General features: G+C 43.2%; 1 protein-coding gene across 1 annotated transcript in view; it reads left to right on the top strand.

Moving 5' to 3' along the window:
* Window positions 1–18,114, top strand: part of LOC126273255 (cytochrome P450 6k1-like) — a 50,914-nt gene extending 32,800 nt beyond the window's left edge. Inside the window, exons 4-7 of the mRNA XM_049976799.1 lie at window positions 417–553; window positions 6,625–6,846; window positions 9,264–9,515; window positions 17,869–18,114. Of these exons, the coding sequence (XP_049832756.1) occupies window positions 417–553; window positions 6,625–6,846; window positions 9,264–9,515; window positions 17,869–18,035 (778 nt within the window). The 3' untranslated portion in view covers window positions 18,036–18,114. The remainder of the gene's footprint in view (window positions 1–416; window positions 554–6,624; window positions 6,847–9,263; window positions 9,516–17,868) is intronic.
* Window positions 18,115–18,941: the final 827 nt, after the last annotated feature.

Here is an 18,941-nt window from a genome sequence, read left to right as displayed (position 1 = left end):
CTTCCTGCCACTGTACTTGGAATAGTTCACAGTCTTTTCTCGCTTCTTGTTAATTTTCACAAACCAAGCAACTTGTCTGTTACATTGGCCACTGTGTATAAAATGTGGGATATCTTAGATAAGTAATCTCCTTCCACAGTGGAAAAGGGAGAATTGTTGATAGAATCTTTGCTTTAACCCGGCCTGAGTGGCCGAGCGGCTCTAGGAGTTACAGTCTGGAACCGCGTGACCACTACGGTCGCAGGTTCGAATCGTGCCTGGGGCATGGATGTGTGTGGTGTCCTTAGGTTAGTTAGGTTTAAGTAGTTCTAAGTTCTAGTGGACTGATGACCTGAGAAGTTAAGTCCCATAGTGCTCCGAGCCATATGAATTTTTTTTTGCTTTAATAATAAGTAACTGTTACATATCTTTTCTAGAATCAAGGGAGGAAGATCGGATGTCAGCAAATATTTCCAGCAGATGGTTGCAGACACTGTCGCTTACAGAGAGAAGAACAACTTTAGAAGGAAAGACTTCATGGACCTTCTCATTCAGCTAAAAAAACAAGGGATACGTCGACCCTGACAAGGGAGAGACAGTGGAAAATGGACAGCAGAAAGGATCAGGCACCACCGACAGTAAGTTCCTCTTCTTCTTTTTCTCTTTAGTGTTTACTTGCACATCCACAGTGCCCTCTCTTTCTGAGGTCCTTCTTTCTTTTGAGCCTTTGTCCCGATCGGCGCAGGGTCGGCACATACATTTACGGATTTAGAGCGGTTACCACATATCCTTCCTGTCATCATACCATTAGCCCTCCAAGACGAAATATTTTCTCCTCAACTGTCTGTTTGTAGTGATGTTTACATAAAAGTGAGCAGCGTTTTCTGAATGTTTGCGAACCGTACAACTGAGGCAGGAATTGGGTACCAGCCCGTTATTCACCTAGACGAATTTGGGAAACAGAAAAAAAATCACCCAGGCTCCCCAGCACACCAACCCTCGTCATTAATCCGCCAGGCAAAACCACCTGGGGCCGCCGCACCTCCTATCCTGGTATCAACGCCATAATGTGCATGGCTATCCGGACACGTGGTCTCTACCCAACAGTACAAAGACTTCGTTACATGACAGTAACTTTATCATATTCTCTGTGTTTCTACGAATCATATAACTGCTGATTGCGTTTTCTATAGTTTGTGAGTCGTGATTGTGTAGTTTGTATGAGAACTTCAGTGAAATAAAGAGATAACCCCAAACCCTCAATTTAGTAAGGATTAGGGTCGTTGCGTTATATGTTGTGGTTTCGAATGCAGGACATGCTAGTAAAGAGTACCACTATAAATTACTACCTACTAGATAAAGTGTTTGTCTCACTGTATTTATGATCTTGACTTTGAATGTAACAAGACATATAACATGCAGAAAAGCAACATACTTTCTTGTGGGTTAGTTCTTCCTTCTGCTGACCCCTCCCTATATGGAACCAGTTTAGCATTCAGTTTAACTAAAATTGAACTCCGTCCGATCAGGCCTTGGAAGGCCCAACGGTACCGACCGACCACCGTGTCATCCTTAGAGCACAGGCGTCACTGGATGCAGATATGGAAGAGTATGTGGTCAGCACACCGCTCTCCCGACCGTATGTCAGTTTACGAGACTAGAGCCACTATTTCTCAATTAAGTAGCTCCTCAGTTTGCCTCACAAAGGCTGAGTGCACCCCGCTTGCCAATAGCGCTTGGCAGACCGAATGGTCACCCATCCAAGTGCTGGCCCAGCCCGACAACGCTTAACTTCGGTGACCTGACGGGAACCGGTGTTACCACGGAGGCAAGGCCGTTGGCGTTCGGTTTAACACATATAGGAATCCTCCTATAGCAATAAGCAGACATTCCAGAATATCAGCTCAACTGTTGTTAATGGGTCGTTAATTCTCTCATGGCTCTGCGCACCTTGCAATCTCCCCAATATATTTGTGTCTAAATTAGTATTAATACCTTCAGCTGCCGACAGGCGTTGATATATATCAATGGTGACAGATGAAAATGTGTATCCCAACCAGGACGCGAACCCAGGATCTTCTGCTTACATGGCAGACGCTCTATCCATCTGAGCCACCTACGGCACAGAGGATAGTGCGACTGCAGGAACTATCTCGCGCACGCCTCCCGCGAGACTCAGATTCTCGCCGTGTACACTACATTCGTAGTGTCCCATCCGAACACTCTCATTACTCGTGGATGACATTCTTACCAAGTACCGCAAAAGTTCAAGGAATATGTGAGCATCCGCACAGAAGAAGAAGGTCATGGCAGGTATTGCCAGAACTATATACTTATATGGATACTAGCGGACCCGACAGACGTCATCCTGCATGATATTTCAAGCGATTAGGATATTAAATAAAGTATCAAATGAAAGATAAATAATATAATAATTTCATTATTCTTTACTTTGAAAAACCATCAATTTTTCTAAAAACAATACGTTACAATCAATAATGCTTGTTTAATTTTATCTTAATGCGAGCTGATGAATAATATTTTTATTCAATTGCTGAGGAGTATAAATGAATAAACTTGACGGTTTTCCAACGCAAGAACACGCCACATATACTTGGCCATGTGAAAAGACCGGATTTTCAAGATCCAGCCCACAAATCGACATTGTTTGACCTTGCATAAATATAAAATATTAGGTAGTGACATGTGTAGATTGTACCTGTTGCTGGATTTCCTTGTTTGATATTTTAATTATATCTATCTTCTCCTTTCCAAAATATCAATGGATATTGCAAAGCATCGTAAGAGCGATGACTGTCTTCAGTCGTATGCACTGTGTTATCTCTGCTTTTATTCGTATATCTCGACGTTCAAATGCGTCGCCAACCATAACAACTGCAACTTCATTAACGGTCGGTGCTTTATATCGGTCCGCGTGCTGCCCAGATGCTACTTTCTATGCTTTGATGACGATCGTATAGTTGTCGTTTTGCAGTCTGTTTGAAACGGTATTGAACAACTGGACCAACTGGTTGTGATTCTGTACACTTGTAAACGCTGTTGTTCACTGTTCTGAATGTGTCGGTGACTCGTTGACGTGCCAGTCTTTGTCTCAATGCATTAGCTCGAAGGCGTTCGTTGCGTTGCTCTTGACTTTTATTAGCACGTCTGATTGCAGCCTGGTTTCTTAAATTTTCATTGTCCCTCAGTTGAGCTTCTGCCGATCTATTTAACCAACCGTTCTGGACTAATTGTGAATTCCGAGTCCGTCGACCAATATTTCCTCCTTGTTCACGAAGACGTGGCATTATTTTATGTACGTAACTTATATGTGAATATAATACACTTAATATTCATGGAAATAAGACACCTGAAATATCAAAAGACACTGTACAAAAGAATTAAAATGTCAAAATAACAGAACACACTTAATACAAATTAAAATGTCGAAAAATAAACAAAATCCTATGCACGCAACTTATATCTGAAAATAATACGCTCAATATTGCACACAAAAATGCAGCGCCACATACCGTGCTGAGTTAAAAATGTAAATTTTCCAGGCCGCCACTTGAAAGCATACACAAAAATTCATTCAAGTCGATCCAGCCGCTTAGTTGCAGTATAGATAAATAGCCTAGGTATCGACTGCAGTGCCATCTGCCGGGCTAATTTGTGAATCTAAACCATCCAGGACACCACCCAAATGCATACAAAAAAATTCATGCAAAACGGTCCACCCGTTTAGAAGGAGTTCAGTGACATACACACTTACAGTAGAATTATATGTATAAAGATGGTGTCTGTCCTTTCGGTCATATCCGAAAGAATAGGTACCATCTTCAGATATATACTCCTGGAAATTGAAATAAGAACACCGTGAATTCATTGTCCCAGGAAGGGGAAACTTTATTGACACATTCCTGGGGTCAGATACATCACATGATCACACTGACAGAACCACAGGCACATAGGCACAGGCAACAGAGCATGCACAATGTCGGCACTAGTACAGTGTATATCCACCTTTCGCAACAATGCAGGCTGCTATTCTCCCATGGAGACGATCGTAGACATGCTGGATGTAGTCCTGTGGAACGGCTTGCCATGCCATTTCCATCTGGCGCCTCAGTTGGACCAGCGTTCGTGCTGGACGTGCAGACCGCGTGAGACGACGCTACATCCAGTCCCAAACACGCTCAATGGGGGACAGATCCGGAGATCTTGCTGACCAGGGTAGTTGACTTACACCTTCTAGAGCACGTTGGGTGGCACGGGATACATGCGGACGTGCATTGTCCTGTTGGAACAGCAAGTTCCCTTGCCGGTCTACGAATGGTAGAACGATGGGTTCGATGACGGTTTGGATGTACCGTGCACTATTCAGTGTCCCCTCGACGATCACCAGTGTAGGAGATCGCTCCCCACACCATGATGCCGGGTGTTGGCCCTGTGTGCCTCGGTCGTATGCAGTCCTGATTGTGGCGCTCACCTGCACGGCGCCAAACACGCATACGACCATCATTGGCACCAAGGCAGAAGCGACTCTCATCGCTGAAGACGACACGTCTCCATTCGTCCCTCCATTCACGCCTGTCGCGACACCACTGGAGGCGGGCTGCACGATGTTGGGGCGTGAGCGGAAGACGGCCTAACGGTGTGCGGGACCGTAGCCCAGCTTCATGGAGACGGTTGCGAATGGTCCTCGCAGATACCCCAGGAGTAACAGTGTCCCTAATTTGCTGGGAAGTGGCGGTGCGGTCCGCTACGGCACTGCGTAGGATCCTACGGTCTTGGCGTGCATCCGTGCGTCGCTGCTGTCCGGTCCCAGGTCGACGGGCACGTGCACCTTCCGCCGACCACTGGCGACAACATCGACGTACTGTGGAGACCTCACGCCCCACGTGTTGAGCAATTCGGCGGTACGTCCACATGGCCTCCCGCATGCCCACTATACGCCCTCGCTCAAAGTCCGTCAACTGCACATACGGTTCACGTGCACGCTGTCGCGCCATGCTACCACTGTTAACGACTGCGATGGAGCTCCGTATGCCATGGCAAACTGGCTGACACTGCCGGCGGCGGTGCACAAATGCTGCGCAGCTAGCGCCATTCGACGGCCAACAGCGCGGTTCCTGGTGTGTCCGCTGTGCCGTGCGTGTGACCATTGCTTGTACAGCCCTCTCGCAGTGTCCGGAGCAAGTATGGTGGGTCTGACACACCGGTGTACGATCGTTCAAAAAGTAACTCCCCACATTTCTTTTTCTCAAAACATACTTATTTGGTGACAATATACATCAACATGTGTTGTCCGTGTCCTATTTTTCTACGTAATCTCCATCACGTTCTATGGCAGTACGCCATCGTTGTGGAAGAGCATGTATTCCCTGCTGGTAAAAGATCTTATCCGGTAGGCATAGCCGTGTTTTCACTGCACCACTGGCATTCTCATGATCTTCAAAGTGTATAGACAATTGTTGAGTTGTGACTCGCCTGTCGATTCGAATAATGGCAAACGTACGTTTCAGCATGTCTGGAGCAGTGGCTGTGGCAGGACGTCCCGAGCGCAGCTGATGATGGATCTCTGTTTCTGCATTGCTGAGTCTGCAACTCTCTTTACCCATCGCCCAGCTATACTCCAATCGACTGCAGCATCGCCATACACAGCACACAAACGTCTTTGGATGTTCACCACGGTTTCTTTTTCTGCACACAAGAACTCAGTAACAGCACGCTGCTTGTCACGTGAGAAGTACGTAGACGTCATTTTGACGCTGTAATACAGCTCTCCCACCTGCCAGAACGGTTTAGAACTTCACCGGCGTACAGACATCAGCAACGAGGAAGTTTATGTATGCATAGCAATGGCTTTTTAAGAAAGTGTAGGGCATTACTTATTGAACGACCCTCGTATGTAGATAGAGAGAAAGAAAAGCCTTTACAATCAGACAGCTGAAGCTACTACTTAGTGTCTCGCTGCCAACAATGCCAAATGACTATCCCACTCTTATGGCTGAACACCTATTTGAAAGAAATTGTGCAAGTTTCAAGGGACTAGTGCGAAATAATGAAACAACGGATACATTTACTTCCTCGCTGGCAGCGCTAGAATGTCTGATTTGGTTAACTAAATATGGTGAAGAGTACAATTTCAGAATCGAAAGACATTCCTGGTTGTTTTGGTACACAGTCTTCGAAACTAAAAAAACTCCTAAACTAAACTCCTCCCACACAGGCCATGAAGGGAAAGTGGTACCGACCGGCCGCCATGTCATCCTGAGCCCACAGGCGTCACGGGATGCGGTTATGGAGGGGCACGTCGTCAGCACACCGCTCTCCCTGCCGTATATCAGCTTACGAGACAGGAGCCGCTACTTATCACTCAAATAACTCCTCAGTTTGTCTCACAAGGGCTCAGTGCACCCGACTTACCAACAACGCCCGGCAGACCGGACGGTCACCCATCCAAGTGCTAGCCCAGCCCAACAGTGCTTCACTTCGGTCATCCGACGGCAACCGATGTTGCCAGTCCGGCAAAGCCGTTTGCCTTCGACACTAAAAGTTTTACATAATTCAGTGATACTCCCTTTCACAGTTCACGTTTTAGTCTTTTGTGAGTTTTAACTTTCTTTTATCTTTTTATAGAATTGTCGATGGATGACTTGGCAGCGCAGGCGTTCGTCTTCTTCGGTGCAGGCTTCGAGACTTCTTCAACAGCGACGAGCTTCACGCTTCACGAATTGGCGCTCAACCCTGACATTCAGAGCAAGCTGCACGATGAAATTGACGCCGTGCTGAAGGAAAACGGTGGTAAAATTTCCTACGACGCCATCCGCAAAATGACTTACCTCGACAAGGTTGTATCTGGTAAGGAAAATCTACCTTGAGTTTCAATTCCACTTTTAAGCACATTAAGAGCAGAACCGCTTGTGCCAGGTTTCCACAGCAGTGGGCTTACTGTGCGTGCCTTCCACATCATGGACTGTCATCATTCACGTTAGAGGAGTCAATGGGTTCACCCACACACTTATACGATGCCGGAAGAAGGAAGGAAGAAGTATCACTAATTAGAATTCTGCGAACATGTAAGACCTTGGAGATTGAACTTTAACTCCGATTGAAATTCTTGAGGAAGGATTTCACCTTTGTTCTTGTTTGAGGAAGCATCCCAGCCCCAAATGAAACGGATTAAGAGAAACAGTAGAAAATTATTCCAATAAACTTCCGAGATTTTCTAATTTACGCCTTAGTTAATCTAAGGAAACTGGTGGTTACGATTCAGACTGTGTTCGACCCATGTAAGAACTCAGCTAAAGGAGCTGCGGAAATTTTGCGTAAAATTACAGTGATTTGCGAAACAATTCGGAAGTGTGAGAGTCTTCCGGACCGATATTTGTACTCTGCCTCTATCTACAGATTCGCAACGCTCAGTGCTAAAATCCCGTAACCATAACAATTACAGTACCGACTACAAACCGACCTTGTCAAAAATTTACATTTTTCAGGAAAGCGGAAGAACGTTGAAAATCGTTGTATGTAGTCGTGTTCTCAGTTATATTTTGACGGGCGTACCTAAAACATTACTACACTTAGTACATCATAATAATAGCCCCCCCCCCCGGTAGCTGAGTTTGTCAGCGCGACTGAATGTCAATCCTAAGGGCCCGGGTTCGATTCCCGGCTGGGTCGGAGATTTTCTCCGGTCAGGGACGGGTGTTGCGTTGTTCTAATTATCATTTCATCACCATCGACGCGCAAGTCGCCGAAGTAGCGTCAAAGCAAAAGACTTGCACCCGGCGAACGGTCTACCCGACGGGAGGCCCTAGTCACACGACATTTTTATCATAAGAATAAACCTGATGTAAGAAAAATACACATGATTGGTCAGCAGCCGTACCTCTCGTACACTTATGTTCCGCTCCTGGAAGTTGGTCCAACTTATGTATTATTTATCTTATTACTGCCACTGTAGGTGAAACTTTAAGACAGTCTGATGTACGAACAGTCATCAGTCATATGTTAGCTACGTAATTTTTATTTAAAAAATCGTGTACAGTCACAGTCTCTGTACTGTTGTACTCTGATTGTCGCGCTGTAAATACATACTATGAAAATGAATGGCACTGCTTCCTGCTGGATCTCGCACCTTCTGACTCCTAATGAAGGATGCACACAGTGAAGCAGTAGGTGGATGATGGGGAAGTTATTGATGCAACGTCGACCAGCAGGGTGCTACCATGCGGGTATACAGCCCCCCCCCCCCCCCCCCCGGTCCTCCCAGTAAGGTGGCGTAAAGCCGGCGCATTGAACGGAGATTGGTTGAAAAATACGGTTTCGTAGCGAAAGCAGTGGGGAATAGTTTGAATCCTGAACAAAACCGACCTGACTTCAGAAAAAAAGCGTGCTGCATTACTTATTGAACACACCACGTGCTTAACGATAGTGATAACCAATGAGTGTCAGCAACAATCGAAAGCAATCCACAAGTTGTAAGTAGGCTCTGTAGGTTTTTTATTGGTAGCGCTCTGTATGAAGATCACTGGCTGTGCTGTGTGCAGTCTGTGGCTGGTTTGCACTGTTGTTGGCTATTGTAGTGTTGGGCAGTTGGCTGTTAACAGCGCCTAGCGTTGCGCAGTTGGAGGTGAGCCGTGGGGAAGTGAGATGGCGGATTTTTGAGAGCGGATGATCTGGACGTGTGTCCATCACAAACAGTACATTTGTAAAAATGGATATCATGAACTGCTATATATATTATGACTTTGAACACTATTAAGGTAAATACATTGTTTCTTCTCTATCAAAATCTTTCATTTGCTAACTATGCCTATCAGTAGTTGGTGCCTTCACTAGTTAGAATCTTTTATTTAGCTGGCAGTAGTGGCGCTCGCTGTATTGCAGTAGTTCGAGTAACGAAGATTTTTTTGAGGTAAGTGACTTGTGAAAGGCATAGGTTAATGTTAGGGCCATTCTTTTGTGGGGATTATTGAAAGTCAGATTGCGTTGCGCTAAAAAATATTGTGTGTCAGTTTAAGTACAGTCATGTATAACTTTTCTAAGGGGACGTTTCAAAGTCTCTCTCGCCAACGCGACACTGATTTTAAAAGCTTGAGCTCTCGGATATTTCTCCGTCAGATGCTCAACTCCGCATAGCCCGTGATACTCGATTCGCAAGTAGTCGATTCGAGTACCTACCGCTCTGATACGGTTCGTGATCATTTCTCGCATCAGATCAGCGCATTTCTGCATTTCAATATTTTTTTTTTTTTTGTTTGTTTCTGTTCCAGAGTCTCTCAGGAAACACCCACCAGCAGCAGTACTCAACAGAGAGTGCAACCAAGACTACAAGATTCCAGACAGCGACGTCATTCTGGAGAAGGGTACTGCAATCGTGCTGTCTGTGCTGGGCCTCCACCACGACCCCACGCATTTCCCTGACCCCGACCGTTTCAACCCTGAGAGGTTCTCCGAAGAGGCCAAAGCTAAGCGCCACCCCTACGTCTACCTGCCTTTTGGAGAGGGACCACGCATTTGTATAGGTGAGTACATTGTCGGCTGATGCCTGTGTTAAGTTACATTGTCACCTCATGGTAGCACAGGCTACCAGTGTGACCACCTTTTACCGACTTTCGTATTGCCGATCGTGCACTGTTGTGTTTTGTAATGCCGCTCACTCCATGGTCACAGAAGAGATGCGATTCACTGCCTGGATGCACACTTGTCGACTGTCTCAATAAGACTTTTGTTGCTTTGTACGAGGTGCATTCAAGTTCTAAGGCCTCCGTTTTTTTTTTTTCTAATTAATTACTCACCCGAAATCGATGAATCTGGCGTTTCTTCTCGACGTAATCGCTCTGCAGACGAACACATTTTTCACAATGCTGACGCCATGATTCCATGGCAGCGGCGAAGGCTTCTTTAGGAGTCTGTTTTGAACACTGGAAAATCGCTGAGGCAATAGCAGCACGGCTAGTGAATGTGCGGCCACGGAGAGTGTCTTTCATTGTTGGAAAAAAGCCAAAAGTCACTAGGAGCCAGGTCAGGTGAGGAGGGAGCATGGGGAATCACTTCAAAGCAGTTATCACGAAGAAACTGTTGCGTAATGTTAGCTCGATGTGCGGGTGCGTTGTCTTGGTGAAACCGCACACGCGCAGCCCTTCCTGGACGTTTTTGTTGCAGTGCAGGAAGGAATTTAGTCTTCAAAACATTTTCGTAGGATGCACCTGTTACCGTACTGCCCTTTGGAACGCAATGGGTAAGGATTACGCCCTCGCTGTCCCAGAACATGGACACCATCATTTTTTCAGCACTGGCGGTTACCCGAAATTTTTTTGGTGGCGGTGAATCTGTGTGCTTCCATTGAGCTGACTGGCGCTTTGTTTCTGGATTGAAAAAATGGTATCCACGTCTCATCCATTGTCACAACCGACGAAAAGAATATCCCATTCATGCTGTCGTTGCGCGTCAACATTGCTTGGCAACATGCCACACGGGCAGCCATGTGGTCGTCCGTCAGCATTCGTGGCACCCGCCTGGATGACACTTTTCGCATTGTCAGGTCGTCATGCAGAATTGTGTGCACAGAACCCACAGAAATGCCAACTCTGGAGGCGATCTGTACAACAGCCATTCGGCGATCCCCCAAAACAAATCTCTCTACTTTCCCGATCATGTCGTCAGACCGGACTGTGCGAGCCCGAGGTTGTTTCGGTTTGTTGTCACACGATGTTCTGCCTTCATTATACTGTCGCACCCACGAACGCACTTTCAACACATCCATAACTCCATCAACACATGTCTCCTTCAACTGTCGATGAATTTCAATTGGTTTCAAACCACGCAAATTCAGAAAACGAATGATTGCGCGCTGTTCAAGTAAGGAAAACGTCGCCATTTTCAGTATTTAAAACAGTTCTCATTCTCGCCGCTGGCGGTAAAATTCCATCTGCCATCTCTGGGATGTATTGACAATGAACGCGGCCTCATTTTAAAACAATGCGCATGTTTCTATCTCTTTCCAGTCCGGAGAAAAAAAATCGGAGGCCTTAGAACTTGAATGCACCTCGTACACCGTTTTCTGAGCTACTATTACCTTACATCTTCATCCATACTCTGCGAACCTGTGTGAAGTGCAAGGCAGACAGTACTCTGTGCAAGTTTCCAGAGCATTCTCCTGTTCCATCTTTAAGTGTTGTAATTTACTCTAATTCTACACGAATATTACAGGAGCAGTTTGCAAGGCATTATAGTGTATCCCCAGACTGATCACTTTAAGTTGGTTCTTGAAACTTAATAAGTGGGATAATTAACTGGATTTTAGAAAAGCTGGGTAGTCGCAAACGAACAGGCACTAGTTGTGTCTTGGTATAAATAAGGAATTCGGGACCATTGTACAGATCGGTCTATCAAATGAGCAACATGAAGCTAATGTTAGGAGACTAGGTGAAAAAAGTTTTGCTAGGATTGCAGCAGGCAAAATGGAACGTAGAGAAGAAGTGAAACACATAGCGTTAACGTTTTTAGGACTACTTTCACGAAAGATTGCAAACTTGTTCAATGAGCTTAACGTTCATGTAGGATTCCAAACGGTTAACAATTTGGGGACCTGTTGAGGCACGGTCTGGAATCTGTGCAAAATAGGTTTTGTAAAAACCGGAGTACATAAAATACAGTGCGGATCATGTGAATGTTTTTACGTGGGACAAACAGAGCGAGAGTTAAAATCCTGGTTTAAAGAACATGGGTATGCTAGCAATAGTAGCGCATTAGGTTCCCATGTGCAAGATAAAAGCCATTCTGTGTCAGAATTAGAAAGTAGCATGACAATCCCACACACAAAGAGGAAGGGGAACAATTTGGAAATCTTGGAGGAGTTTGAAACACGTGCATTCAGTCAAGTGGCTCCAGAACTGTTAATCAAAGAGCTAATCAGTAGTGGTAGGAAATGGTTTTCAGACATTTTGACGATATGTTGTGAGAGGCACGTAAAAACTATTATCACAATCTTAACAACTTTTCTGAAATAGAGTATATAGTCAGCCATCTCTCCCTTTACTATTTTTCTTTGCGCCCTACAGTGATTAGCAAATACCACGTAAAAATATAAAAAAAATTTAAAAAGGATAAAAAAATTAACTCTTGAAATGTACAGTCCCTTCTCTATGTACTGTTCTGATTAGTGAATCAAGACAAATTTTATGTAATTTTGATACATCACACTTTTAGATATATAATTTTTTAATTGTTGAAAGGTACAATCTCGTGCCCAGGTATTACAGTGAAGCTTCTTTCAATGAGGTTAAGTACGGGCAGGCAACCGCCTTCCCTTTACTATTTGGTTATGTGCTCACAAACTACATGTGTTTTTGTTGTTTTTATTTTACTATTTTAACGGGCAGTAAACATATTGGCATGTGTATTAACTGTAACAATAAATTATAGGGTGGGACAAATGTCTTCAGATTTTACGTTTGACGAACAGTGCAGAAGTGTCATTACAAATCTAAACATTTCCTTTTGTAATTTTTGACAAGTCATGTCTATCCAAAACAAAATACTTTTTTGCACAATTTTGTAATGTTATTTTGTAATTTAGGCAAATCCTTTTGTAATCTTCGACAAGTCATGCCTTTCCAAGACAAAACATTTTTTCTACAATTTTGTAATGCACTTTGTACTACTGCAATGTGTGTCTTAATATGTCTATGCGCAGGCACATAACATATACTTTTACTTGTTATTGGTTACTGTTTTGACTTTTCATAAACATATCGGCATTTGCACAGCCGCAATGCCGTGAAGTGGTGCGCTCTTGAACCGAGTAGTTTCCATAGCAACTGCGAGTGCACTCAAGTAGCAGTATTCCATAGTCCTTCTCACGACCAACGTTCCCATTTTCTAGGTTTAAATTATATGTCACACCTTTTGGTTCCAGAATGCATGAGTAAGGAACAAACTGTCGAAGTTATTTTTGGTATGAAGTGGTATGTATTGGGGCCGGGCGGAGTGACCGAGCGGTTTTAGGCGCTTCAGTCTGGAACCGCGCGGCAGCTACGGTCGCAGGTTCCAATCCTGCCTCAGCCATGGAAGTGTGTGATCTACATCTACATCTACATACATACTGTGCAATCCACCATACGGTGCGTGGTGGAGGGTACCTCGTACTACAACTAGCGTCTTCTCTCCCTGTTCCACTCCCAAACAGAACGAGGGAAAAATGACTGCCTATATGCCTCTGTACGAGCCCTAATCTCTCTTATCTTATCTTTGTGGCCTTTCCGCGAAATATAAGTTGGCGGCAGTAAAATTGTATTGCAGTCAGCCTCAAATGCTGGTTCTCTACATTTTCTCAGTAGCTATTCACGAAAAGAACGCCTCCTTTCCTCCAGAAACTCCCGCCCGACTTCCTGAAGCATTTCCATAACACTCGCCTGATGATCAAACCTACCAGTAACAAACCTAGCAGCCCGCCTCTGAATTGCTTCTGTCCTCCCTCAAACCAATATGAATCCCAAACGCTCGAGCAATACTCAAGAATAGGTCGTATTAGTGTTTTATAAGCGGTCTCCTTTACAGATGAACCACATCTTCCCGAAATTCTACCAATGAACAGAAGACGACTATCCGCCTTCCCCACAAGTGCCATTACATGTTTGTCCTACTTCATATCGCTCTGCAATGTTACGCCCAAATATTTAATCGACGTGACTGTGTCAAGCGCTGCACTACTAATGGAGTATTCAAATATTATGGGATCCTTTTTCCTATTCCTTTGCATTAATTTTCATTTATCTATATTTAGAGTTAGCTGTCATTCTTTACACCAATCATAAATCCTATCCAAGTCATCTTGTATCCTCCTACAGTCACTCAACGACGATACCTTCCCGTACACCACAGGATCATCAGCAAACAGCCGCACGTTGCTATCCACCCTACCCAAATGATAGTTTATGTAGATAGAAAACAACAACGGACCTACCACACTTTCCTGGGGCACTCCAGATGCTACCCTCACCTCCGATGACCACTCACCATCGAGGACAACGTACTGGGTTCTATTACTTCAGAAGTCTTCGAGCCACTCACATGTTTGGGAACCAATCCCATATTCTCATACCTTAGTTAGGAGTCTGCAGTGGGGCACCAATGTCCTTAGGTTAGGTAGGTTTCAGTAGTTCTAAGTTCTAGGGAACTGATGACCTCAGAAGTTAAGTCCCATAGTGCTCAGAGCCATTTGAACCATTTTGGTATGTATTGGTCCTAACACTTGGTTCGATTTTGCGCTTTCTTGTTAACATTTTTTGTTTTAAAAAATGTTTTAACTAATTATTTGTTACATTGTTTATACCAGTAAATCTGATGATGGGCAGACCCAGAAACATATCATTTGGAATATATGCACCAAATAAAATAAAAACTAGAACCTGTTTGTATGCGACTACTCAACTTTTCTGAAATCCATTTAATTATATTAATAATAAGCTGCCAACCAGTCATTGCAGCAGTTGAAAATCTTGTCCACATCTGACTGAATATCTGTGCAAGTTTTACAGAGAGTACTTCATAATGGCTAACTGCATCATATACGAAAAGGCTGAGGTTATTGTCAATATTTTCTGCACAGTCATTAATATATATCATGAGCAACTTCATGTTAATATAGCGACATTTAGATGCCCTTGACAGAAATAAGGTAATATTGGGAGAAGATGTAATACAGAGATAACATGTTTATAGTCCAGAGTTCCTTCAGACTACAGTGCACATGAGACAGATCATAATGTCAGTTGGACAATACATTTATGAAAGTGTCAGGTGACATAGCTAGGCTCAAAGTTTACAGCCAGTGCAATGACCGCCGCTCCCCCAACCAATCATCTCACTTTTTAGTTGGACGCAACCGGCCTCTGTGGCCGAGCGGTTCTAGGCGCTTCAGTCCGGAACCGCGCTGCTGCGGTCGCAGATTCGAATCCTGCCTCGGGCATGGATGTGTGAGTTGCGTTTAAGTAGTTCCAAGTCTAGGGGACTGATGACCTCAGATATTTAAGTCCCATGGTGCATAGAGCCATTTGAACCATTTGAATTTTTAAAACATCAGTGTAAGCCTGTGCTGTGATAGTGCCCCACAAAACGACAGGGGGTACAAGCCCCGTTCATGAAAATTACGACCACACTATATTCTCCGAATTTTAATGTTGACACTACACACGCTGGTAGATGACTGCCAGTGGGCATTCGCCATACTCCCACCCTGACATCGGATGGCCATACTGTGTACCATGATTCGTCACTCCACACAACGCATTTCCACTGTTCAATTGCCCAATGTTTACGCTCCCTACGCCAAGTGCTGCGTCGTTTGGTATTTACCGGCGTCATGTGTGGCTTATGAGAAGCCGCTCGACCAAGAAATCGAAGTTTTCTCACCACCCGCCTAACTGTCATAGTACTTGCAGTGGATACCGATGCAGTTTGGAATTCCTGTGTGATGGTCTGGATAGATATATGCCTACTACACATCACGACCCTCTTCAACTGTCGGCGGTCTCTCTCAGTCAACAGACGAGGTCGGCCTGTACCCTTCTCTGCTGTACGTGTCCCTTCACGTTTCCACTTCACTATCACATCGGTAACAGGGGACCTATGAATGTTTACGAGTGTGGAAACTTGGCGTACAGGCGTATGACACAAGTGATACCCAATCACCTGACCACGTTCGAAGTCCGTGAGTTCAGTGGAGCAACCTATTCTTTTCTTTCAAGATGTTTAAAGATTAAATTAGATTAGATTAATACTTGTTCCATAGATCATGAATACGACACTTCGTAATGATGTGGAACGTGTCAGGTTAATCAAAGATGTCTGTACAAGACATTACATTACACAAAATATTGCTTGACACTAATGTTTAAGTTGTATTTTTCCCTTAATTTATATCTAAAATTTCAGCCATGAGTAGAAGGAGTTGTCATCTAGAAATTCTTTTAATTTATTTTTAAATGTTGGTTGGCTATCGGTCAGGCTTTTGATGCTGTTTGGTAGGTGACCAAAGACTTTTGTGGCAGCATAATTTACCCCTTTCTGTGCCAAAGTCAGATTTAAACCTGCATAGTGAAGATCATCCTTTCTCCTGGTGTTATAGCTATGCACACTGCTATTACTTTTGAACTGGATTGGATCGGATTATTAACAACAAATTTCATAGGTAAATATATATATTGTGAGGTTACTGTGAGAATCCCTAGATCCTTAAATAGATGTCTGCAGGATGACTGTGGGTGGGCTCAAGCAATTATTCTGATTACACGTTTTTGAGCAATGAATACTTTTCTACTCAACGATGAATTACCCTAGAATATGATGCCATACGAAAGTAGTGAATGAAAGCAGGCATAGTAAGCTAATTTACTGAGATTCGTATCACCAAATTTGCAATAACCCTAATAGCATACATAGCTGAACACAGACGCTTTAGCAGACCATTAATGTGTTGCTTCCAGTTTAACCTCTCTTCAATGGACACACCTAAAAATTTTGAAAATTCTACCTTAGCTACAGACTTCTGTTCAAAGTCTATATTTATTACTGGAGGTGTGCCATTTACTGTACGGAACTGTATATACTGTGTTTTATCAAAATTTAAAGAGAGTCTGTTTGCTGAGAACCACTTAATAATTTTGTGTAAAACATCATTTACAATTACATCACTTAGTTCTTGGTTTTTGGATGTTATTACTATACTTGTATCATCAGCAAGAAGAACTAACTTTGCGTCTTCATCAATGTAGAATGGTAAGTCATTAATGTACATCAAGAACAGTAAAGGACCTAAGACCGAACCCTGTGGGACCCCGTACTTGATAGCCCCCCAGTTTGAGGACTCAGCTGTTCTTTTAACAGTACATGAACCACTTATTTCAACTTTCTGCATTCTTCCAGTTAAGTATGAATTAAACCATTTCTGCACTGCCCCCCTCAAACCATTATGATTTAGCTTTTCTAAAAGAATTCCATAATTTACACAATCCAAGGCCTTTGAGAGTTCACAAAAAATACCAATGGGTGATGTCCGGTTATTCAGATCATTTAATATTTGATCAGTGAAAGCGTATATAGCATTTTCTGTTGAAAATCCTTCTGAAAACCAAACTGACATTTTGTTAGTACTTTATTTTTACAAGTACGGGAGGCTACTCATGAATAGATAGATAGAGCTGTCAGAAGAGAGATTGGGTGGTAGTTGTTGACATCCGACGTATCCCCCTTTTTATGCAATGGTTTTACAATGGCATATTTGAGTCTATCGGGGAAAACACCGTGCTCCAAAGAGCTATTACATACGTGGCTGAGAATCCTACTTATCTGTGGGGAACAAGCTTTAAGTACCTTGCTGGAAATGCCATCAATTCCGTAAGAGCTTTTACTTTTCAGTGAGTTTATTATTTTACTGATTTCAGAGAGAGAGGTTGGTGGAATTACAGTTGTTTCAAACTACACAGGTATGGCCTCTTCTATTAGTAGCCTTGCCTCTTCCAGTGAAGATCTAGGTCCTGTATTCTCCTCAAAATTTAAAAAATGATTATTGAAAATATTTTCAATTTCTGATTGTTCGTTAGTACACTTGTCATTCTGTTTTATGACACTAAAGTCTTCCTGTACTCTTGTTAGGGCTGTAATGACTACTGAGATCGCTGATACGGAGTAGTACCTGGCAGTAGGTGGCAGCACACTGCACCTAATATGAAAATCGTATGTTTTGGGGGGTGTCCGGATACTTTTGATGGCAGGACGATACAGAAAATCAGTTTCTTTCTAATGAGGAGGCACAGTTTATGCTGATTTAGAATCACTCCACCCAGCTCTATAATTTGATCTGTATACATGTTTCAGGTATGCGAATGGGCCTGTTACAAACCAAAGTGGGCCTCACGAACATCCTCTCTAAGTATAGCGTGCAAACCACGCAGAAGACAGTAGCAAACCTGGATTACCATCCACGGTCTCCAATCCTCATGGCTAAAAGTGGAATCCATCTTCGGTTTGTAAAGCGTTTCTAGGGGGACAACCAAGAAGAATGATCTTCACAAGCAAAGTGATCAGTATTGGTGCCTGAAATTGTAATTACTGTGTTCTGTGTTGTCTACGTAGTTAAGCATTGTAGGTCGTAGATAATCTTTACACAACGGCTTTACTCATTGAATTACTATTGCGTATGAGATGCAGACAACTGACATTCAATATTGTACTTTTAACATGTATTATGCACTTATTTTTACTAAATAAACACGCTACTACATATTTCACTTAAACTGTAAGATGATGATTGCTACTGCAACTGCTCTTCGTAATATTCTCTAAAAGGGAAATCACAGTGGCCTTCTAATGGTTATTTTATGCAACTAGCTCCCAGTTGAGTACCTATCCCATAGATGACAATAGCGATGTTGAGATGCCTCTACGGTATAGAAATCGTACATCAGGAAGACAGAGATCTTTGCTTTCCTAAAAGAGCATTTTGGGGTGATTTTATGAAATATACATTCAGACAAATGAAATAATTTGAATAACTTAAATGTTCTCTAAAATGTCTAGGATTTGAAGTTCGTATTTTCATACTTCCAAGAAGCAGTAATATTTCTGATGTTCTCAGTACCATGTGTGCTGAACTGTTGTTTTACCAGCTTTCGGGCGGCAGGTGGAAATTTTTCTTTTTTTTGTGTTATATGTTGCCATTCTCTCTAACTACAATGTTGGCAACCAGAAAGTGATTAGCAAAAACGTGATGCCTATAATTAAATTTCACTGTGTCCACTCTGATGGAGAAATAAAGTTATTGATCACTGAAGTGCATTACTCTGAGGATTTTGGATGTCTGCAGTTTACTATAACAATTTTCACTATATTCTGAAAATGATAAAGCGTAAAATTCCAGATAAATGTTTTACCAAGCACTGCTACTATCA

The sequence above is a fragment of the Schistocerca gregaria genome, chromosome 5 (genome assembly GCF_023897955.1).
Source record: "Schistocerca gregaria isolate iqSchGreg1 chromosome 5, iqSchGreg1.2, whole genome shotgun sequence".
NCBI lineage: Eukaryota > Metazoa > Arthropoda > Insecta > Orthoptera > Acrididae > Schistocerca > Schistocerca gregaria.
The sequence above is the reverse complement of the archived record's forward strand: the minus strand, read 5'-3'. Positions and strand labels throughout refer to the sequence as shown.